At 44.8% G+C, this 24,219-nt stretch overlaps 1 protein-coding gene across 4 annotated transcripts in view; it reads right to left on the bottom strand.

The window, feature by feature from the left end:
- The window catches only part of tmem117 (transmembrane protein 117), a 410,204-nt gene that overhangs the window by 63,506 nt on the left and 322,479 nt on the right, over positions 1-24,219 (bottom strand). For all 4 annotated transcript variants that reach the window (XM_038780445.1, XM_038780448.1, XM_038780447.1 and 1 more), the window contains one exon: positions 7,456-7,615. In XM_038780445.1, coding sequence (XP_038636373.1) covers positions 7,456-7,615 — 160 coding nt within the window. The remainder of the gene's footprint in view (positions 1-7,455; positions 7,616-24,219) is intronic.

Here is a 24,219-nt window from a genome sequence, read left to right as displayed (position 1 = left end):
AAGCAATGAATTTTCCTGGCACAACACCACCGTTCACACAGGAGCCTGGCGTTAAGAGCATTTTATTGTTTGCAACTGACTCGAGCGAGCAATACTATTTGCCCCCTTTTGGTGACTTTTCAGACAGCCCAAGCTCCTGAAAAAATGAACAACTCATTCAAAAACTAATTTTCTATAGCTGCAGCAGATGCAAAGATGCTCTTGCAGGTCTTTTGTCTAAAAGACAAATAACAGCCCAAACATTTTATAAGGACAACAACCTGCTTGCCCTTTTTGCGATACAGATCAGAGATGAGGAAAATACTGTTGAAGTAAATCTGGTGAGACACTGCAGAATTCCTCTATGGCAGTTCGTCTTTTAAATTGGCTTTTATTTAAACCAGATGTTAGTTCTTCCCGTTTAGATTCCCATCTTTACCCAGGGCTATAACTTCTACAGTGGCCGAGATTGGCAGAATGGGCAAGGAGGGGCAGCACGGTGGCACAGTGGTTAGCACTGCTGCCTAACGGCGGCGAGGTCCCAGGTTCAATCCCAGCTCTGGGTCAATGTCCGTGTGGAATTTGCACATTCTCCCCGTGTTTGCGTGGGTTTCGCTCCCACAACCCAAAGATGTGCAGGGTTGGTGGATTGGCCATGCTAAATTGCCTCTTAATTGGAAAAAATGAATTGGCTACTATAAATTTTTTTTAAAGAATTTTGGGCAAGGTGTACGCAACGACTCTGGAAGGACAATCTTCTGAGTTTTATAATGTCTGCCACTGAGAGAAGTCAATTTTGAATGGTGAGTTACGGATGGGATATGAGTTTGGATCCTCTAAATGTGAGTCCAGGACATCACTGCTGGAGTTTCTGAACTATTCCAAGGATATTGTACACTTTGCTTAAGCTGGAAAGCCTGACAGCCTGAAATGGACCATCCATTCCACCCGTATTTTAAGAGGCTTCTTGTATGTAATTACTTTCTTCTGCTTCAAGTATTGCCAACCAATTGGATGTGATTTTCCAGCCCTTCCTGCTGGCGGGATCTTCTGGTCCCACTACGGCGACACCCCATGGCAGGTTTCCTGGCAGTGGGGCGGGCAAGCCATGCAAAAAGCCACAAGACATCGGTGGGGCTGGAAGACCCCGCTATCGGCTAATGGCGAGTTTCCTTCACCATTGGAATGTAACCTCAAGTTATTCAATGCCCCACACTCTCATCACACACCCCAACAATGTCTGACTCATGTCTCACATTCACATGATTTACCTCACTCTCACACACTTACCACTGCTGCAATCTCACACCCGTGTCTCATTAGCCATTCAGCTATGATAAGGTACATCGTCCAACCACTTTACACCGCACACATTGACACTCTTCTCTCTCCTTTGCAGGACTAGGTGGCACATAACAAGGAGGAGCAGCACAGAACTGGAATGTGGAAGGCATGGTTGGGTGTCCCACCTCATCCAGCATCACCCAACTGAAAGAACCTGTGTCAAATCCTCCAACACAGTACTCAATACTTCCACTGATTCTGCAGCAGCAAAAATCAAAAACTTCTCTTTGAGAAAGTTGAAGGATGATGCTTTTAATTAATACTGGTCAAAGGGTCCCTCATGCAATATTTGGGACTGATTTTCTCCTGAAGATTGACAATGAGCTTGCCAGGAACCATGATGAGTCCTCCGCCATTGACGTGTTACCTCAGTTACTCTGGACACTTTTACTGCATTTTCAATAGACCTGAGAACCAATTTCTTCATATCAGACTCTGGTTCATTTCTAACTCTGAAAATCTAATTTCCATCTATCGTTTTGTCAGCTGCTGGTCAGTTTATATCAAATTAATGTTGATGTTTTATGGCTTTCAAAAACTGTAAAAGGGCGAACTGAGCATGTTGGAAGAGGTGAAAATATGATCGCATCCTCACAATATACAGCCTATCTTATATATGGTCGGTCTTGGAGAAATGGACACTACATTTAAGCATAAAAATCCCAGCATACAAAATGGCTTTTACTTGAATGATACAGCCATTCAGCCCACCTTGTCCATGTCGACCCAAAACATCCAGGTGCCCTTTCTAATCCCATCATCGTGCACACGGCCTATAGCCCTGCAGTTTACAGACCAAAAGGTGCAGATCCAGTTGCGAGTTTAGGGTCTCTGCCTCCACCACCAACGCAGGCAGCAAATTCTAGACACCCACCACCCTCTGTGTAAAAAGGTTTTTCATGTCCCCTCTCATCCTTCTGCCACTGAGCTTGAGGAGACGGTGGTTCACTCTGGGCTCCGCGCATGCACACTGATTAGCGGGCACGCATGCGCAGTGCACCCGCATTTTATTCGCTGGTCGCGGAAGCCATTTTTAAAGCCGCTCGCAGCCGGCATTGTTAAAAGCAAGCTGCTGAGGCTGTTGTTCGAGAATTCCTGCGATCGGGAGAACTACAATGGATGGCTCCTTCCAACACAACACCCGCCCATGGCCCACCCGCAGGGTCGCGACCCCCACTTTGAAAATGCACGGTTTAACCCAGCCCACCTGGAAGTAACGGACTTTTAGGGACATAATGAAGATGCTAGGCGGGGGTGCAGAGGTCACTTTTGAAATTGGGGTGCTCGTTTCTCCTGGCCGCTGTTTTGACTTCTTACTGTAGTTCGAAGACTGTGGCATCCTCATCGAAAGCAGACAGGAGCCCCTGAGAGTTATGCAAATTCTGTCAATGGGACTCATGATTCCATTTGAATGTGTGCCTCAGGGGAGGATCCACTGCATCTTTTCCACTAGGTGAAGGAGGATCGCCAGCTTTCAGGAAAACAAAGGGCGAAGAGCAGCACCATTCTTTTGGGATCTACAAGCAAAACCTTGGCCTCCTCTGCCCCAAATTCACCGTTACCCGACCGCAAGGCCCTGCCAAAAGCCCCTTTCCCTGTCCGATTACCTGCAAGCCTTCCACAGGAGTCAGCCTCTCAACCACCCAAAGGCCCACTCCCACCGTCAGCCAGCTGCTACCTCTGAATCACTTTCAAGCTGGCAGTTACCTGGTCGCATGCAGTTGAATTGGTGGGAGTTGGTTAAGCAGGTGCAGCCCCTGGAGATAAAGCACCCCAGGTCTCAAAACTTTAGCCTGAGAATGTATTTAATTCTCAGCATAACCTAGACCTTCCCAAGGCCTGCTTGTCATTAAATTGACCATTTTGTCATTCTTGGATCATTTTATAAGGGCTCCACTTCATCAGATAATGTTGCTCACAGAATCTATAAATAGGGCCTTCCTATTTCTTCTTCCATCCCCTTCCTTGGAGTCTCAACACTACATTGAGGACATGCTATATTTGGTGACATAAAATAGTACAGGTCGTTTTAGCTCCTACAGGGCGAGGCTGTGGGAGCTAGAGATGAATAACTCAGGACCAGAGTTTGTGCAAACCAGAGCTACACCCCTCAAATACACCCCACATCAAAGACAGATAATCCTTTAAGAACCTATCCTGGGATAATTTCAGGTTCTGGAAAGCAGCCGAGCATTATTCACAGTTTCCTCCCACTGTCCAAAGATGTGCAGGCTCGGTGGATTGGCCACGTTAAATAGCCCCTTAGTGTCCAAAAGGTTAGGTGGGGTTCCGGGGATTGGGCCTGGATATATATTCAGAAACATTCGTTTCTTTTTCCTATGTTACACGTAGTACAACCCACAATAATGCTGGTCTGACCCTCCATGATGTCCCAGTGAACTTCAGAACATACAACAGCGAGCTCCACCTTGACTCTTACACATGCAGCGAGATTCACGGGCCTCCGCACAGTGTCTTTCTCAGCAACGGGAGGTAGCCCACTATCCGTGGGATCTTTTGGTCCCACCACTGTCAATAGGACTTCCCACTGAATCCACCATACGCCACCGGGAAACCCATAGCAGGGGTGCGCCATCAGGGGGACTGGAAGATCCCGTAGGCATGAATAATCTGAAGACCTCGGCCTTGGTCTTTAGCAGATCCTAAATCCAGCATTAAATTGAAATGAATCAAACATGATGCTGGAATGGGGCGAGGGAGGGTGTAGGCTGCAGTGGAGCGATGGTGGCAATGTCAAGGGACAAGCAATCCAGAGGGCCAGGTGCCAGGTTAATGCTCTGGGGATGTAGGTTCCAATTTCACAAGGACAGCTGGTGGAATTTGAATTCAATGAATATATGATCGCTTGTTGTAAAAACCCCATCTGGTTCACTAATGTGATTAAGGGAGGGAACTCTGCCATCCTTACCTGGTCTGCCCTACATGTGACTCCAGGTCCACAGTAATGTTGTTGATTCTTAGCTGCCTTCTGAAATTGTCTGGCAAGGCACTCAGTTATACGGCAATTAGAGATGGGTAACAAATGGTGAAATTGCCAGCGACACCCACATCCCACAAAAGAACAGATAAAAGTAAACATTTACCCACTTGCCTCAGTCTATGAAATATGATGGAACATTTTACCATTCCTTTCAGTACCCAATTTAAGTTTCTAAAATCGGCAACATTATTAAAATCTGAAAAATGGTCAAATTCACCCTCGCCGCCCTATTTCAAACATTGGTAAGTCTAAGGCATGAAGTCAGGGCATCTGATTGTCAGACTCCTATTGAAATATCAATCATGTCAACAGAACTGGAATGAAAAGGTCTCTACTTATTAAAGCTGGTTTCAAATTGACACAATAATGAGGGTAATTTTACAGATCCGTGTTGCTGATGTGGGGCAGCGCATTTGATCGAAAAAGCACAACTTGCGCGAATTTCCGAAATGCTGCACCGCATTTCCCCCTCTAATTACTTGTGATTTCTTCCTCCCTTCATATTTCTGCTCTTTTGCTGCAGTGTCCATTTTCTCAAATGGCACTCACACATTTAACGCAATTTCAATCACAAGCATGTTTAGATGGATGATTGTGACATTCTCTGTGAAACTCAATTAGCTGGAATGCTTCTAACGACAATCAGCTTAAAGCACCAAATTACACAGAAGTACATTTCTATGTTATTCCTCAGGTTTGACAGCAGGGAAGAGGGCACTTGTGCTTTTCTCTACTGCTGTTAGAAACTAAAATTCAGGAAGCATCACTTTTGCCAATTTATATTTGACTCTCACACTGCAGGGGCATGTGGCTGCCTGTACCAAATAGGAACAAAAGGAGAAAAACTTTCAAGCTTCTGTCAATGATTTCAAAGTTGCTAGAAAGAAATGCAAAGTGGATTAAATAGCACTTCCTTCAATATTCCTCTCCTCCCTATACATTTCCAATATTTACTGATTTTGTTTTAAATCTACAGTTTATTTTGTCCTTAATGGAACAAACAGGTGTTTTTATTCATTAACGGGATGCGGGCATCGTTGGCTCGGCCATCAGTTATTGTCCATCCCTAATTGCCCTTGCGAAAGAGGAGGTGCGATGCCTTCTTAAGCCGCTGCAGTCCCTGAATGTAGGTACAGCCACAGACCTGTTGGGGATGGATTGTACCCCAGCAGCAGCAGCGAAGGAATGGAGATATATTTCCAAGTCAGAATGGTAAGTGGCTTGGAGGGGAATTTACAGGTGGCGATGCTCCCAGGTATCTGCTGCCCTCGTCCTTCTAGATGGTAGAGGCAGTGGAATTAGATGGTGCTGATGAGGGAGCTTTGATGAGTTGCTGCAGTGCATCTTGTAGCTGATACACACTGCTGACACTGTGAGTTACTGTGCAGGGAGGTGGTGGATAAGGTGCCAGTCAAGAGGGCTGCTTTGTCCTGGATGATGTCAAGCTTCTGTTGTGGAAGGTGAGTTACTTGCTGCAGAATTCCCAGCCCCTGACCTTCTCTGTTAGGCACAGTATTTATAGGGCTAGTCCAATTCAGTTTCTGGTCAATGGTAATACCCAAAAGGTTGATAGTGGGGGATTCAACGATGGTAATGTCACTGAATGTCAATGGGAGATAGTTAGATTCCCTCTTGTTGGAGATGGCCATTGATTAGCACTTGTGTGCCACGAATGTAACTTGCCACTTATCAGCCCAAGCCTGAATGTTGTCCAGGTAAGCAATCTGTAAGCAAATCTGTGGTGAGTAAAAGACATAAAAGGTTGCGATTGTAGTTTTGGAGCTCAAACATGTCAATCCCCAAACTTCATTGCAGGAATTCCTTAGAGTTGTGTCCTAAACCCAACCACCTTCAACTGCTTCATCAATGACTCCATTAAAGGGTCAGTGGTGGAGATGTTCACTGATGATTGCTCAATGTTCAACACCATTTGTGACTCCTCAGATACAGAAGCAATCTGTGCCTGCATGCAGCAAGAACTGGACATCATTCAAGGGTAGACCAGGGGTTCAAAAATATAAGATGGTCACTAATAAATCCAATTGGGAATTCACAAGACAGGTCTTTACACAACGAGTGGTTAGAATGTGGAACGTACTCCCATAAGTAGGTGAGGCGAACAGCATTGATACATTCAAGGGGGAGCTAGGTAAGCATATGAGGGAAGGGGTTAGCTGAAAAGGGTTTGGAGGAGACTCATATGTATTATAAGCTCCAGCATTGACTTGCTGGACTGAATGGCCTGTTTCTGTACTGTAAACAATTTCTAACTTCGGAATTCAAAAATTGATGAATGAACGTGTGTTTTGTTCAGGGTATCAACCTGTGTCATCCCTTCCTTACCGTAGCTTGTTGGAGTGCAATGGTGACATTTGCTCTAATGAGATAGTTGCTATACTTTCATTTTCTTAATACCATGCCTCAAAATACAGTGTTGCCTTTTTAACCCTTTTACCACACAAAGTTTTTCTTCTTCTAAGGACAATTTCCCTACCTACAGAGTCTTGCTGCATTAACACTAAGCTTCTACCAGCTGCCTAAACACCAATGAGGAAAGAATGCGCACAATGCAAGATAACACATTGGTTTCGGGTAGTGAAATAGAAAATCATGCCTCCAGATAATATCCCGGAACTCCCTCCCTAACAGTAGTGCAGGTGCACTTGCATCACATGGACTGCAGCGGTTCAAGAAGGCAGCTCACCACCACCTTCTCAAGGGCAGCTAGGAATGGGCAACAAATGCTGGCCTAGCCACTAAAGCCCACGACCATGAATCAATACATTTTTTAAAAAACTTTCTTTCAAATTCTTATTCTTTCTATCTTAAAAGCCATGTTTTTCAGGTTTAAATAAGGTTCAATTAAAATTGAAAAGCAGCAAAGTTCCTTATATATTTAAAAGGCAGAATGTAGAAAAACCGGTAGATATGCAGACTAATTTCTAGACATCTAGATGACACTTTTGCATAACCATGTTGTAATGAGATGACCATCTGTGCTGGTTGTTATCAGATCCCAGAATGATGTTGTCTAACTTCAATAAGGACTATGCCGCTCATGGTGCTTAGCAACAGAGTTGTATGTGGTTCAGCTTTGGGAAAACAAGAGTTAACAAATTAAGTGCCAGTACCTGCATGACGATAAGGAGGTCAAAAACCAGGATAAAAGATGCCAGAAAAGCCCTGGAGACCTCATCACTTGGTATAAACCCTCGGTTCAGCTTGTCCCAACTGATCCAGTCAGTGGTGATGACAACAACGACAACACTTGTCAGGGTGATCAGCACCGACCTGTGAGCAGAAGAGAATAATACATCTTCACTGGTAAAAATAAGCAAAGGGATGTGTGACAAAAGCTTTTTGGCGATTCTCAAAGTAAAAGTTTAATTTCTTTCCTTTTCACAAACACAAGCACTTATTTATAGAAACAGACGACTCTTTTTCTTCAGGTACATTAGCAATTTAACCTGGTCATCGTATTCCTGTGTATTCTTTGTTTTGCTGGGTGTTTGGTCACCATCAACTCATCTACAGTATTTGACATTAGATATTGTTGTTAGCTGAAGTAAACAAAACATCCATTTTCTTCTGAATGGGCTTCCTTTAATGTATACTTATGAACGCTTCCAAACCCCACGGGAGAGTTTCTCCGTCCCACCGCACCAGATTTCTGGTTCAGCAGACCGTCGGGATTCTCCGCTTCACCGGCTGGTGAATGATGTTTCCCATTGTGGGGCATCCCCATGCCGTGGGTAAACTCCCGGCTGCCGGCAAAGCGGAGAATCCCGACGGCGGAGAATTCAGCCCATTGTACTTTGGGAAATGTGACACTCAGTGCGTAATGCATGTGTCTTGACCACTGTGCTGTTTATCAATTCTCACAAATCCCAATGCCACAATCAGAATCAGAAATGGGAAACCCTGTTGTTTGTTTCCTCACTCATCCAAGGGCTCTTTCATCACACCTGTAATTAGCTAACTTGCCACAAGTCAAGGAGCAAACATGGGATCTCATGGTCTAAATGACAAATCAATGTACACCATCTCCACATATTGAGGAACAGCAGTTTTCTTCTATTCCAATTTTCCCGTCGATTTCCTCGATTGACCTCCCTTTTCTGAAGGTTGCATTTCAGGTTGCAGAAGAGGAGGGCAAATACTTCACCGGTACCTCAAACAAGCTGCATCCTCCCAAGTATGAAGAACTTCAGCAGGATAAACAGTCACTGACGTTGTCACAGCCAGGGACACTCTGTTCTCAGCTGCTATCAGCAAACTTACTGCCTGAGTGAGGAATCCTTTCTGTTCATGTCATATGAAGGAGGGAGCAGGTAGGACCACATTGTCCTGCCATTCTTTATAAAATAAATGCACTACCAACTTATGTGACTTCTTGTTGATGGGGTTGGAGTTGAATTTACTTCTTCTAGCAAGCGAGCTATCTGTGATGTATTTCATACATCTGCAGATTATGTCCTTCATGTTGCGAGTGGCAAGCTGGAAAGATCCCAAATCATAAAAGTTCAAGTCACTTAAATTAATTTTGCAGTGCAATACTTGTTGAAGTGTTTGCAGTTTATCATAGAGGGAGAATAAGGTTATTAATCACCCTGCCTCCGCTGCTCTCGGAGGGAGAGATGCCACAGATTAACAACCCTCCGGGAGAAAAGAATTATCTTCATCTCCATTTTAAAAAGGGAGACCTCTTATTTTTCTTGATCACCACAGGGGTGAAAGGTTATCAGGGGTGGGGGATAGCCAGGAATGGGGGTTGAAGTTACTATGAGATCAGCCATGATCTTATTGACTGGCGGAGCAGGATCAAGTGGCTTCCTCCTGCTTCTAATTCACATGTAGACTGTGTCCCCTAGTTGCACATGTCCCTTTCCTGGAGCAGAATGTCTAACATAAGATGGAGTACCATTTACAGAATAATCCTGAATGCACTAAGAATTACAAGAACAACCGATTTAATATTATCGGTCAGCCTTGTAATGTCTTTAACTTATGCTTGCCTTCGCCTCACTGATCGGCAGGCGTAGACTTCTGCTAGGTTGGAAGTCGGCAATACCATCCAGGACCTCGGAACGCCTCTCTGATCAGGCCGAGTTCCTGAGACTAGGAAAAAATAAAATTTGCAATAAGTGGGCCCGAGGAGAGATTCCACGACACATGGAAAAATTTCACAAGCCTCGCCACAGACCTGTTCTCAACCAGCAGCTAACTAATGGGGTCAGATAGGGAAGGGAGGGGTTAGGATGGAGGGTGTGGGTTAGAAAGCAGGGGGTCATGGAATGTCACCTGGAAGGAAGGGTGCTCAAAAATAGCAGAGAGGGAATGAGGGGAGGACCACCCAAAAGAGGGAACTCAAACCACTCCCATCCTCCCTTGTAAACTCCAGGGGGGAAAAAGGACTCCCCACCTCCCCTCCCCCCCACCACCCCCAACCAGCCAAACAAAGACAATCGGCAAGCAAGGGGAAGGGTCCCAGTAATGTATGTAAATATATGGGCAAAACCCCAGGAAGAACCCTACAAAACACTGAATAAACGAACACTATTGTAAATAATGTAAAATGGTACTGGGACCTCAATCTTGGACATGGTGACAGTGTGGGGCTCATGTTTTGTCGGTTTTACTGTGTTAACATCTATTACTGTTGTTCTTGTATTGTTCTTTGTCTATGAAGCTCTGCTTTTAAATACAAATGCCAATTAAAATATTTATCAAAACATATGCTTGATAACTGCTCCATAGGCAAGAGATTTGTCCTCTTCAGATAAATAGAACATATCCAAACGTTGCAACATTTAGGAATTAAACAAAAACATGGTGGACAATTGTTCCCTAGTGCATTCTCCATTGCAACGCCTCAATCAATCAGGGTTGACTTGTCGACTAATGAGCACCCCTTTACGCATGCAGTATAAATTGTTGCCCCCTTCGAAATTTGGCATTCTTGCATCTATCCTGGTGGATGCAAGACATAAAACTTCAACAGCATGTCTCTTTTTGCAGCAATACTCAAATAATGAATTGTTCTCATTTTTCGCAGTTGTCTTGCACTTACTTTCCACAAACTTTCTGTACTTGTTATCACATCAGTGTGTCAACATTTTCCCTGGGTAATTTTCTATATCCATTTGTATATTGGAAACTGCCTATGTAAACCGTCACACTTTAATTATGTCATCCTATCAGTGGCAGCATTGTAGCACCTTGGGTTTGTGGTTTCCCAAATCACTGTGCTGTTTCACTTAATAAAGTTGTCAGAACATATGACTTTAAAATGGAGATGGAATTCAGTATGTAAGTGATTATATAATGCCTTTATCATAGAAAGATCTCCCAAGGTACCTCACAAGAGTGTTACCAAAAAGAAAAGACTCCAAAGCCACAGCAGAAAATATTAGTACTGTTATAACCCCTACTGGGACAACCCAATTGATCTTCCTGTGGAGCTCGTGGATACGAGCTCCCCCACTGAGGGGAGGAGTCCCAACAGTGGGGCTGGTTAATTCCCAGACATACAAGCCGGCCCAAGAGGGAGTCAGCTTCTCAGGATGGTCTTGGTTGGGACTTGCTTAGTTGCTGTATTTCCTAAATAAATTACTTTTCACTTACCTTTTCTGGGCTCCTCATTGACTACAATAAGAACAGTTGACCAAACACCGGGTTTAAGAGGTATCTTAAAGGAGAAGCAGGGAGACAGAGAGGTTTAGGTGGGGGGGGGGGGGGGGGGGGGGGGGGGGGAGAACTGTCAGACCTCGGGGCAAAGCAGCTGAAAGCATAGCCAACAATAGTGGAGTGATTAAAATTTGAGATGTACTGGAGGACCACAGCGATATTGGAGGATCATAGGACTGGAGGAAGTCATAAAGGTAGCGAGGGCTGAGGCCATTGGGCGGGTGTTGAATGAGAATTTAAAAATTGAGGCATTCCCAGACTGGGAGCCAGGTAGGTCAGCAAGTACAGGGGTGACGGATGATTGGAACTCAATAAGTACTCACTTAAGGTACGAACTGCAGAATGTTGGATAAGAACAAATTGATGCAGGTGGGTGATGGGAAGCCAGCCAAGAGAACACAGAAATCATCAAATCTAGTCCAATAATCCTGGCCCTCAAACCTCAATTTCCCCTGACGACTATACTTGGTATTGACTTTCTGTATAACAAGGTGGGATGAAAGTAATTGGAAAACCTTTTGAAAGAGGGAAGTATAGCATCTGAAGGAGAACTAAATGAATCCACCCCTTGTCATTGAGTTAGTGACAGAGGGTATGATTCAATGGGTGAATCAATGTGTGGGGGAAGAGGACACCTTCAAACCAACAGCCCTCTCTTATTTACAATGAAATAAAAATACTTTTACACAATACCAATATCCAGGGAGGAATCTAAGCAGCAGATTTTGTATGCAGGAACATCACAAATTCAACAATTGAAAACTGCTTTGTAAAAACACCAGTTGAACATTGGTCTGAGCATTAGTCTGATGTGTGGATTAATTAGCACATACCTCTGCAACATTAGATGGATGTGGTCTGGAACGCAAACAATTCGTGTGGAATCTTAGAACATAGAACATAGAACAGTACAGCACAGAACAGGCCCTTCGGCCCTCGATGTTGTGCCGAGCAATGATCACCCTACTCAAACCCACGTATCCACCCTATATCCGTAACCCAACAACCCCCTCCCCAACCTTACTTTTTAGGACACTACGGGCAATTTAGCATGGCCAATCCACCTGACCTGAACATCTTTGGACTGTGGGAGGAAACCGGAGCACCCGGAGGAAACCCACACACACACGGGGAGGACATGCAGACTCCACACAGACAGTGACCCAGCCGGGAATCGAACCTGGGACCCTGGAGCTGTGAAGCATTTATGCTAACCACCATGCTACCGTGCTGCCCCATCTTGTTCCCTATGAAAATAATCGAGAGATGGGTGCCTCTATTTCCAGGTGCCTGCCTCCACACTTGAAATGAAAATCGCTTATTGTCATGAGTAGACTTCAATTAAGTTACTGTGAAAAGCCCCTAGTCGCCACATTCCGGCGCCTGTCCGGTGAGGCTGTTACAGGAATCGAACCGTGCTGCTGGCCTGCTTGGTCTGCTTTCAAAGCCAGCGATTTAGGCCAGTGTGCTAAACAGCCCCTTGCTGACAGTGTGGCATGATCTTCTGGGAGGCGGCCTCTTAATTGCCCGCCTCCATGTCCACTATCCAATTAAGGACACTGATGGGTTCCTGAGGCTGTTAGCGCAATCAAAGGGCCTGCAGCCTTGGAAAGATGGCTACTCAACTGGCAGAGGTGGGTGCTCGCGCTGCAGGATGGGGGCCACAAGAGCATCTCCATCTTGAGGCATCAAGGGAAACGGTTAGGATCCTTAAAAAGTTAAAACTTTACTACGTCTTCAAGTCCTTCCAAAGGATGGCTTCCAGCTACAGCTGTGAGCAGCTGATCAATGCTGCTCTAGTGGAGAGGGGAGTGGATGGTGGCGGGGTCATGGACAGAGCATCTCAGCAGATTTGGTACTCAGTGCATGGCCTGTCCTCCACTGGGTCCACAATGAGTTTACTAATGGACAGTTAACTATTGAAAGGACGACCCAGTGCTGATGGCCACCTCCACGAAGAACACATAAGGCAGAAGGACATCAAAATGTTGACCCAATGTCAGGATATCTGAATTTCCTCCTGTTTTCACCTTATAGCCCCTTAGGATTGGAAGACTTCACCCTTTATCTGTGCCTATAAAATGTTACTGCGATTTAATTTTGCACCCTTTAACTAGGATAATATTATTACTTTTAGCTCAGTTTTAAGTTAACCATTAAATAAACAATTATACCTTGCTGAAATACCTGTTATTCATTGATTTTGCAAAAATCATCATGTTGGCTGAACTATAGAAAAATTCACAAGCAGTTCCATGAGACATTGTGATATTTACACAAACTCTGGAGCTGGATTTTATGCTCCCCAGCTGGCATGATTGATGGTTACAGCAGCTTTTAAAATGCAAAGCATGGCCTGCCTGCTGCCTTTCTGACCATCCCCAACCTGCCTCCCATTTTACGGGAGGTTGAGTTAATATCTGCCCTTGGTCCTTTTGAGGCCCTTATGTGGGCAATTAAGGACCACACAAGAGCCTGATCCTGCCCCACTGCGATTTTGCCTGTGGCAGGGAAAGGCCCATACCAGCCCATATAGCTAAAGGCCTTTAGCTATGTGGTCTGGTATCGGGCAAGGGGGGAAAGAGCTTCCACTGAGGGTCCTCTGTGTCCATCAGAGACACTCCCTCTGGGTCATACCTCGCTTTAACCAAACCCCATTGGCCTTTCAAACCCAGCCCCTCAGCCCCCTTGCTGGGTGCTGCCAGACAGGACCCCCTGATGCACCAAACTTACCTTCTGTCATAATATGCACCCATGCACATCATGAGGTAAAAGTAGGCAGTGACAGACACCCAGGTGAGCCAATCAACATACAGAACAGAACACAACCAATCACTAGACAGAACACAAGGCGGGGGCTTCCAACTATAAAACACACGAGGCATCAGCACTCTGCTCTTTCCACTGGTGACAACTGTAGTGACAGTCAGGGTGTACAAATCATTCAACACCTTCTACACGTGGATCAGAGCTAGCCTGGTCTAGATAGTTAGAGTTAGTTTACTTAGAGTAGTAGAGTCAACCCACAGGCAGCTGTGTGCTTCGTTACTGAAGTTCAATAAATCTTATTGAACCAACGCCTACGTTTGGTGTATGCTTTATCATTTATCGTGTTGCAGTCCGTGTTACCCCAGGGTGAATAATACAACACCTTTGGGAAGGCTTCCATAGCCTCCTCTCTGCAGGGATTGGCTGTAGTCCCAGAAATAGCCACCACTCGAACCTACTGCTGCAGAGGCTACAGAACTGCTGGCCAGTTCAATTGGACAGCAGTTCTTCTCCCGAGACGAAGGCGAGTTATAACCCCAAGAGGACCATGGGAAACAATCATTGATCTCCGTGGAATATGAGCTTCCTCGGTAGGGAGCGGAGACCAACCATCTGTGTCTCATTATGAACAAGACATTAAAGCATGGCCCAATTCAGGGGCTGACAGTACAAATCCTCCCAGCTAGGACTGCACTGTGAGTGAGATGATGCATTAAGCAGACTTATGTAAATATGCAAATAAATTCACCTTCTTTAATGACAAATTCCTTCTGAGTTATTATCGGGTGGAAGTCTCTCCCTTGAGCAAATTCATGCCCCAGCAAGCTTAAAATCTGTGGCAACGGCTTTTTCAATGTGGGCTCCCGACTTTGCCAATGCTTTAGTTGTGGGCTGAGGAATATAGCATCCCGTAAAACAGTGTTCTTCAGAGTCGGGGACGCGACCCGGCTTTTCATAACGTCGGCTGCAAGCGGCCGCGAACATGTTAAAAAAAAATAATTTGGCGGCATTGCGCATGGATAATCGGGCACGCATGCGCAGTGCGGCCGCTATTTTTTAAAAAACGGCTGCAGCTTTTTGTTTTACGTTCTGTAGTGGTTTTTATTCATTTATTTTATTCATTTTATTTTGTTTACAAGTTTGGGGGGGTTTTATTCATTTTTTTCATTTATTTTACTCATTTTTGTTTACAAGTTCGGGGGGGATTTATTTGATAAAAGTTTACAGGAAAAAAATTCAGACCTTTGGACAGATGGAGACTCCATACTTTCCGACACCAGAAGGCTTCACCTTCATCCAACAGGTTGCATTGGAGGAGTGTGTAAAAGGGCCAAAGGGACCCAAAACTATTTCTTACATTTTTGTCAGCAGCAAACAAGGTAAGAGAAAATGGTGGATCGCGAAGGTTGGCCGGCGTGGGTCGCGAATGTCGGCCGGGTTGAGTCCCGAAGGTTGGTCGGTTGGTAAAAATGGGTCCCCGGAAAACAAGTTTTAAGAACACTGCTGTAAAATCCATTCCCAGATGTAATCAAAATCAATAAGATTTTGCTAATGTTGCCATCAAGGTAAATTTATGATAATGTGGACTAAGTTGAACTTACTTTAACCTCCAATTCTTGCTCACTTGCATTAATGCCATCAAATGTCCTGAAGTGGTTTTTTTTAAACTGCAATAAGTAAGAAAATGGTGTTCCGTTGACACCAATGAGATAGAGCTATGGATAGCCACTGTATAATAGAATTTACAGTGCAGGAGGCCATTCGGCCCATCGAGTCTGCACCGGCTCTTGGAAAGAGCACCCTACCCAAGGTCAACACCTCCACCCTATCCCCATAAACCAGTAATCCTACCCAACACTAAGGCAATTTTGGACGCTAAGGGCAATTTATCATGGCCAATCCACCTAACCTGCACATCTTTGGACTGTGGGAGGAAACCGGAGCACCCGGAGGAAACCCACGCACACACGGGGAGGATGTGCAGACTCCGCACAGACAGTGACCCAAGCCAGAATCGAACCTAGGACCCTGGAGCTGTGAAGCGATTGTGCTATCCACAATGCTACCGTGCTGACTAATAAGAAACAGGGGCCCTCCCTATCTTGTGACTCAGCTATTGAATAGAATGTATCATGGGACACAATGCCTTTCATTATTTTTGTGTGGACACACACACACACATAGGGTTGAATCCTCCGCTCCCCCAGTTTTCTGCCTCGACTCGCTGGCGGGATTCTCCGTTATGTCAGCCGGTCAATGGGGTTTCCCATTGTGGGGCAGTCCCACGCCGTCGGGAAACCCCCGGGCGCCGACAAAAAGGAGAATCCCACCGGCGGAGAATCCCACCCAGTGTCTCAAAGACCACAACTTCTGTGTGGCCTGTGCAGTATTCTCGGAGTTGCTCCGCAGCCACACACACAAGCAACTTACAGGAAACTTTGGTCATCATCACATAAATATGAGCATACGAAACAGGAGTAGAAGTAGGCCATTCAGCCCCTCCAGCCTACTCCACCGTTCAATAAGATCATGGCTGATCTGGTTGCATTTCAAGTTCCACATTCCCATCTCTATCCAATAACCTTTGATTCCATTGCCGAACAAAATCTGTCTACCACTGCCTTCAAAATATTCAGTGGCCCGCTTCCACCATCTTCTGAGTACAGAGTTCCAAAGGTGCACAACCGTCAAGAGAAACATTCTCCTCATCTCTGTCCTATAAAGGCGACCTCTAATTTTAAAACAGCGCCCCTTGTTCTGAACCCGCCCACAAGAGGAAACAGCTTTTCTACGCCCACCTTGTCAATGTAATTCAGGATCTTATATACTTCAGTCAAGTCACCTCATGCTTCTAAACTCCAATGAAAAGAAGTCCAGCCTGTCCAACCTATCCTAACAAGGCAACTCGCTCATTCCAGATACCAACGGCACATCCACCTGATTGAGGGTGGCACAATGGTTAGCACTGCTGCCTCTCAGCTCCAGGGTCCCGGGTTCAACTCTGTCTGAGTGGAGATTGCACGTTCTCCCCGTATCTGCGTGGGTTTCCTCCGGATGCTCCGGTTTCCTCTTACAGTCCAAAGATGTGCAGGTTAGGTGGACAGGCCAATCTAAAACACCCCTCATTGTCCAAAAGGTTAGGTGGGGTTACTGGGTTATGTGGATGGGGTGGAGGTGTGGGCTTAAGTAGGGTGCTCTTTCTGAGGGCAAACTTGATGGGCCAAATGGCATCCTTCTGCACTCTAAGGATTCTATGATTCAATTGGTCGAGAAATCCAAAGTAGAATGCCAATGCTATGATTGAGTTAAAGAGCCATGGCAAAATCCACTCCACAAACTCTCAAGTTCCAGACCAGCCACCGGCCTCTCCTGCAGGTCCAAATTTCAACATTCTGCCCAAAGAGTCGCTTGAATTTTTTTTAAACCCAGAAGCAGTCGATGGTAGTACAGTCGAATCATAATGTAACGGCCCAGTGACGCACAGTTTTCCTTTGCTCCAGGAACCAAAGTCTAGGTTTTGTTGTATGACATAAGCAATAATGCTGGTTCAGGTTGAGTTATTGGCTAATATATTTATTACTGAGCCTGACCATTAACACTCAGCATGAACTTTTGCATTTTAATATTAGTCCTGTTACATTTACCCCTGACAAGTACAATTATGTTTTAGAGTCTTTGGAGGAAATCTGTGTGTTACGAAGTGTCATTTTGTTCCCATCAGTCAAGTAAAGTTTCACACAAACCTATATACTGCAAGGCAACAGTGTGCACAAGAACAAAGAAATAAATTAAACAGAAAATAGAAGCTGTTGGAACCTCCACATGAGTTTCACTGCAAACACTCATCATAAATATTTAATTTCTCCCTCGAGACACTGCACGATTTTGGAGACACTCCAACATTAATTCCATTCCATTAGCCAGCATGCAGGATATGCATTCAGTAACTTAAAATGATTGAATCCATAAACGTCTTCATACTTAAGTGAACTGAGCATTAATCAAGGAAGTGCTTCAATTAAAACAAGCTTCCATGTTTGCAAAAAAAGCACGCAACACACCTCAGCTCATTTATAGCTAAGGACCTTATTTGTTGCCATTGCTGTTCCTGATCCGGAGAAGATGTGTTTGCAACTAGATTTCCCAAGAGGCGTTAAATAAATACAAAACCAAAGTAAATCAACAGACAGTAGTGCAGGCTTATGATCCATAAATATTTGGGGATAATAATGCAGAATTTTCCTTGAAAAACACAAGTTTCATTTAATCTTTCCAAATGCAATGTAAACGCTCTCAGGAGTAACTGAAGAACAATTTCACACCATAGCATATGGTGCTCTAGTTGCGTGATGAATGCATGTTTAAGAAGTGATGACAGTTTATTGCCAGCAGTAAATAATTGAATGATAAACTATATTCACAAAGAACACTGAAGGTATTTACATAGCCGCAAGCATTATAAAACTCTAATGTCCTGTGGCAGAGTGCTAAGAAACAGGTTGATACCCAAACCATCCCTTAATTCCTAACTGGACATGCTGCTTAAATTCTTAGTCAGGGAGGAAACATTCAATGAGGAGACTTTGTGAAAGAAAAAGATGCGGCCAATTAGGATAACACAATCATTACAGGTGGAGTGTTGGAATGGAGACTCGGACTGACCATTGCTCCAATCTTTCTTCATGGTGGTGAAGGAATATTAAAGGGCAAGTGCATCCAAAGGAGTCTATGAATTTTGTACAGCAGAGCTTCAGAGAAATGTAGCATTGTACAGAGGCGGTTACAGATTTCAGATCACCATTAGATAATCTCTTGGGTTAGCATTACTGGTGATGATCAAAACCACGAGGGGGCTGCACAAAGCAAATTGTGAGAAACTATTCCTGCTCGTAAAAGGATCAAAAACCAAAGGGCACAGATTTAAGGTGATTTTCAAATGAAACAAAATGTGATGTGAGAAAAAACTTTTCTGCACAGCGAGTGATTTGGGACTAGGATGCACTGCCTGGAAGTGTTGGGGAGGCACGTTCAATTTTTAAAAAAATTTAAGAGTACCCAATAATTTATTTTCCAATTAAGGGACAATTTAGCGTGGCCAATCCACCTAACCTGCACAGCTTCGGATTTTGTGGGTGAAACCCACGCAGACACGGGGAGAATGTGCAAACTCAACACAGGCAGTGAACCAGGGCCGGGATTCGAACCCGGGCACTCAGCGTCATAGTCCCAGTGCTAACCACTGTGCCACGTGCCGCCCTGAGGCATGTTCAATTGAGGCATTCAAGTGGCAGTACGGTGGCGCAGTGGGTTAGCCCTGCTGCCTCACGGCGCCGAGGTCCCAGGTTTGATCCCGGCTCTGAGTCACTGTCCGTGTGGAGTTTACACATTCTCCCCGTGTTTGCCTGGGTTTTGCCCCCACAACCCAAAGATGTGCAGGCTACGTGGATTGGCCACGCTAAATTGTCCCTTAATTGGAAAAAATGAATCAGATATTCTAAATATAAAGAAATAAAATTGAGGCATTCAATAGGACATTAGATGATTACTTGAACAGAAACAATGTGTAGGGGGACGGGAAAGGCAGGAGAATGACACTGAGTCATTCTGCTCGTGTGAAGAGCCAGTGTAGACATGATGGGCCAAATGACCTCCTTCTGCACTGTAACAATTCTGTGATTCAGGTCTTTAGTGGATTGGATGGAATTTGTTTTATTGTCACGTATACCGAGGTACGGTGAAAAGTATTGTTCTGCATACAGTCCAGACAGATCATTCCATACATGAAAAAAGCACATAGGGCAAAAATAAATACACAACGTAAATACATAGACACAGGCATCGGGTGAAGCATATAGGAGTGCAGTACTACTCAGAAGAGAAGATGTGTGAAGAGATCAGTTCCGTCCATAAGAGGGTCATTCGGGAGTCTGATAACAGTGGGGAAGAAGCTATTTTTTAATCTGTTAGTGCGTGTTCTCAGACATTTTGTATCTCCTGCCCGATGAAAGAAGTTGGAAAATATTTATGGCTGTGGGGAAAGATCAGTGAATGGGACTAATTGAATAGCTGTTGCAAAGAACCAGCACAGGCAGGATAGGTTGAATGGGCTCCTTCTATACTGGATTATTCTATATATATTTCAGCTTGTTAAATTCACTTCCTTTTCTTGCAGTGTTTTTTTCTGAAACAGAAAGCCTTGGCCCTTTTCTAATTCAACTGTCTTTGAGGGAATTTGTAGTATAACATCTGTGGGTAATGTGGGACCGAGTGCAGTGCTGTCCACACAGTGAGGTACAAGAGCAAATGAACTGAACTCGTCAGAAACAAAGAGAAGGGAAAGAGTTAATTCAATATTTCAGGAACATCATGACTCTTCAACTCATTAAAAGGCAAGCAGCCATGAGTATTCAATGGAATCGCAAGTCAGAAAGGCAAAACGCTGGATAAGAGAGGTACGCAGGTAGCTGGTCAAGGAAATCAATGTTCAAAATATTAGGTGAGATCTTCCAGCTCTTCACACTGGTGGAACTTCCAGTCCAGCTGACGGCCCAACCCCGCCTGGTTTCCTGGTGACATGGGAAGGGGAATTCAATAGGAAATCCCCATTGACAATGGCGGGACCAGATGATCCCGCTGACGGCCAATGGACAGGTGCCGAGAGGCCAAAGAATCTGGCCCATTGTTTCAAGCTAAGCATCATTGCCACTTTGCAGAGCCTGCCGAAAGCGATACATCCTTTAGTACCTGAATGAACAGCGATGCCATCTTCAAATTCAGACAGCTCTTAAAGCAGAACACAGACTTTTAAAATGGACCAGAATTCCACACCACCAAGTCAATTCAGACTAATCCGAGGTTCAGATCAATTAAAATACTGGGAACTTTGGAGGAAAAGATTTGTACGATACAGCATTGTTTCAGGTTTAAATATAAAGTCCAAAGAACAGCAGGTGGACACGTTGCTTTATTCAGTAGGCCCAATTGTGGATGGCATTGCAAGACAGGGAATTGACGAATCTTCTGCAAAATTCAAAGAGGTACTAAAATCATTTGACATTTATTTTTATGTATGAAGCAATTAATTATTCAAAATAACTATATTCAATAAGATACAACGTTCAGGAGAACCTGTTGATTAATTTATCAATGATCTGTGCAGAATGGCAGAAGATTACGAGTAATGAGATTTAAAATCAGAGAAAGAGTAGTGGTAGGAGTGATGGACAATGCACACTCTGACCTCATTCACGGAAAAGGAAATCTAACCCTGGAAAAGGCAACTCCATGAGCACGACAGATCCATTTTAAGGGGAGAAAATAAACCATGATGCAGAGGTAGACCCACAGGTTGGTTAGTTAAACAACAAAGACATTGGGATAGTCCAGGCTAGGAAATGCAATACCCAAATGAGCCAGCAGAGTGACCATGTGAATCCTACAGAGCAAAGCACCCTCACAGGTGAGAACAATATACTGTAATTTTAGCCCAATGTGGTTGACTCTTAAATCAAGCCACTCCATTGTTTCAAACCACTAAAAAAAGTCTCAAAGAAATTAATCTGGACAGACGACCCGGTATCAACCTAGGCGGCAGATATGACAATGCGCACTCAACCCTGTCCAAAATCCTCCTTACTTACGTCAGGTGGCCCATGGCAAAATTGGAAGGGCTGTCTCACAGACTAGTCAAGCACAGCCTGACATAGTCATACTCAAAGTATCGTAACCTTATGAACAATATCCCAGGCATCACCGCGACCATCCTGGGCATGCACTGTCCCACCGGCAGGACAGACCCAGCTGAGGTGGAGGCACAGTGGTATATAGGTGGTAGGGAGTTGCTCTGGGAGGCCTCAACATTTGACTCTGGACTACATGAAGTCTCATAGCATTGGGTCTAACATGCACGAATAAACATCCTGCCGATTACTATGTACCACCTCCCCCCCACCACCCCCACTCTGCCAGCTGCTGAAAATGTGCTACTCAAGTTGAAAACCACTTAGAGGAAGCACTGAGAGTGGCAAGGGCACAGAGTATATTTTGGTTGGAGACTTCAATGATCATCACCAAGAGCGGCTCGATAGGATCACTACTGACTGAGCTGGTCAGGTTCTTAAGGACATGACTCCTCAACTGCTTCTGCGGCAGGTGGTGAGGGAACCAAAAAAGATGGAGAAACAAACCACATTCTCACCAAGCTTCCTGCTGCAGGTGCATCTTTTTCCTGATCGGACTGACCACTGCCAGTCCTTGTGGAGACAAAGTCCAGTCTTCACTTTGAGGATACCCTCCAACATGTCTAATGGCACTACCACAGTGCTAAATGGGATCAATTTTGAACAGATCTAGCAGCTCAAGATTGGGCACCCATAAGGCCCTGCGGACCATCAGTCGCAGCAGAATTGTGTTCAACCACAACCTCTGACATCATGACCTGGCATATCCCCCCACTCCACCATTACCAGGGGATCAACCCTGGTTCGATGAAGATGAAGATTGCAAGAAGAGATGCCAGCGGCAGCACCACGCAAATCTAAAAATAAGGCGTCAACCTGGTGAAGACACAAAACAGGATTACTTCGCTGCTAAACAGCAAAAGCGGTAAGTGGTAGACAAAACAAAGCAATTCCACAACCAATGGATCTGCCATGTCCAGCTGTGAATGATGCTGGATAATTAAACTGGAGAAGACGGCTCCACAAATATTGCCATCCGCAACATTTACAACCCAAAGCAGTTGAGGGGTTCAAAATTGAAGCCTTTCAAAACATGCTGTGACCTGGAGTTTTAAATCGGAATAAAATGTAACATAATTATTTGCCTGTGTAACAGTGGGAAGCGAGTCCACAGAAACGATGCACATCATTGTGGAGGAAATTAATGAATGGAGCGGCAATTATTTTCGCCACATTATCCATACATTTCATTTATGAGGTATATCGGGAATACTCATCATTCTTGGGGTAAAATATGAATGAAAGGCAGAATCTTCTGCACTTGCTGGCGGTGTGCTTGAAGGCGGGAGAATATTTACTTAGTAAGGTTGATGTCAGACCTGAACCCTGTGAAGGTCACGGGGAATCTGAGAATCCTTTTATACTGTAACCTCCCCCCCACCCACCCTCCCCCCCCCCCCCCCCCCCCCCCCCCCCAAAAGTCTGGATAAATGGCCATTTCCATGAATTGGTCTCAGGAAGACTACATTTTATTCGCCCAGGGATGGAATCCAGGGCCGACCTGTGGCATCCGGAGGTGGGTACCAAACCGGGGAGCAGGGATTTTGCAAGGAACACCTGGGCGACGCCAGCAAACACAAGGCGGCCTGGGGGACAGCACGATGGACTCCAGCGGTGGCAACACGTCTATATCCAAGTTGGAATCAGAGCTGGGCTGGACCTCTTCTGGCATCTCCGCATCCTCAGCGCCCAAATCAGCTATCTCCACAGCTGGCACAACAGGGGGCAACGTTGGCAACTGCGGCGGAGGCGGAAGTACAAGCGGTGGGTCGGCCTGGGTAGCGATCTCCAAGATTGGGTCTGGGGCTTCCAGAGTTTGGCTGCGGAGATGGTCCACATGTCAATTTGACTCGTGTCCCCAGGCCCCCACCCGATAAGAGACTGATCGAGTCTGGACCAACACTGCGCCAGGGATCCACGGGGCCCCTTCGCAAGCATTCTGCAAGTGCATCGGATCACCAAGGGCGAATTTAGTTTAGTTTGGAGCGGCGGCTTCACTAGACCCAGCTTCAGGGAAAGGCTGAGATCTTCAAATAAAAATCTTAAATGATTGCAATAAAAGACACAAATGGCAACCCACTGTACAAATTTCATAATGCAAAATATATAATGATTTAGATTTTTATGGTTTTGTCCAAACTTTTACTTTGGCTATTAAAAAGGACAGTTACAGAGGGAAGGAATGACAGCAGGAAAAAAATGTAAAGCAATTTGTGCAATTTATGGGAAGCTGGTGAACTGGTTCCACAATTTCAAGGCAATATACCAGAACAACAAATAGCACCAATTAGGTGTCACACTTTATAACACATTTAACATTGAAAATGCCTAATACAGCTGCACCTGTAAGGGTAACTGGTTTTATAGGTATTTATATTGAGATTTTAAAATGTGCACTCCACCATCCGAACTTAATATATCACAGATATTGTGCAGGATCTAATTTTATTGAACTATAAGCTGTTGTATACATAAACATGCATGAAACAAAGAAAGAAAGGAATATCCAGTCTCAAGTGGAAAGGTCAACAGTAGGAAAACTTAAATTGAACAAATATCAAATATTCATCACAGTCAAATATCGGAAAAAAGAGAAGCAAACACTTAACTGTAAAGTTACTGCTATGGTGGCCACAAAGGACACAGGGGATCATCACCAGATCTTCCCATGGGGTATGAACTTTCCTGTTGAGCGGGTAG

The sequence above is a fragment of the Scyliorhinus canicula genome, chromosome 20 (assembly GCF_902713615.1).
Source record: "Scyliorhinus canicula chromosome 20, sScyCan1.1, whole genome shotgun sequence".
NCBI lineage: Eukaryota > Metazoa > Chordata > Chondrichthyes > Carcharhiniformes > Scyliorhinidae > Scyliorhinus > Scyliorhinus canicula.
This window is presented reverse-complemented; position numbering and strand designations above follow the sequence as displayed.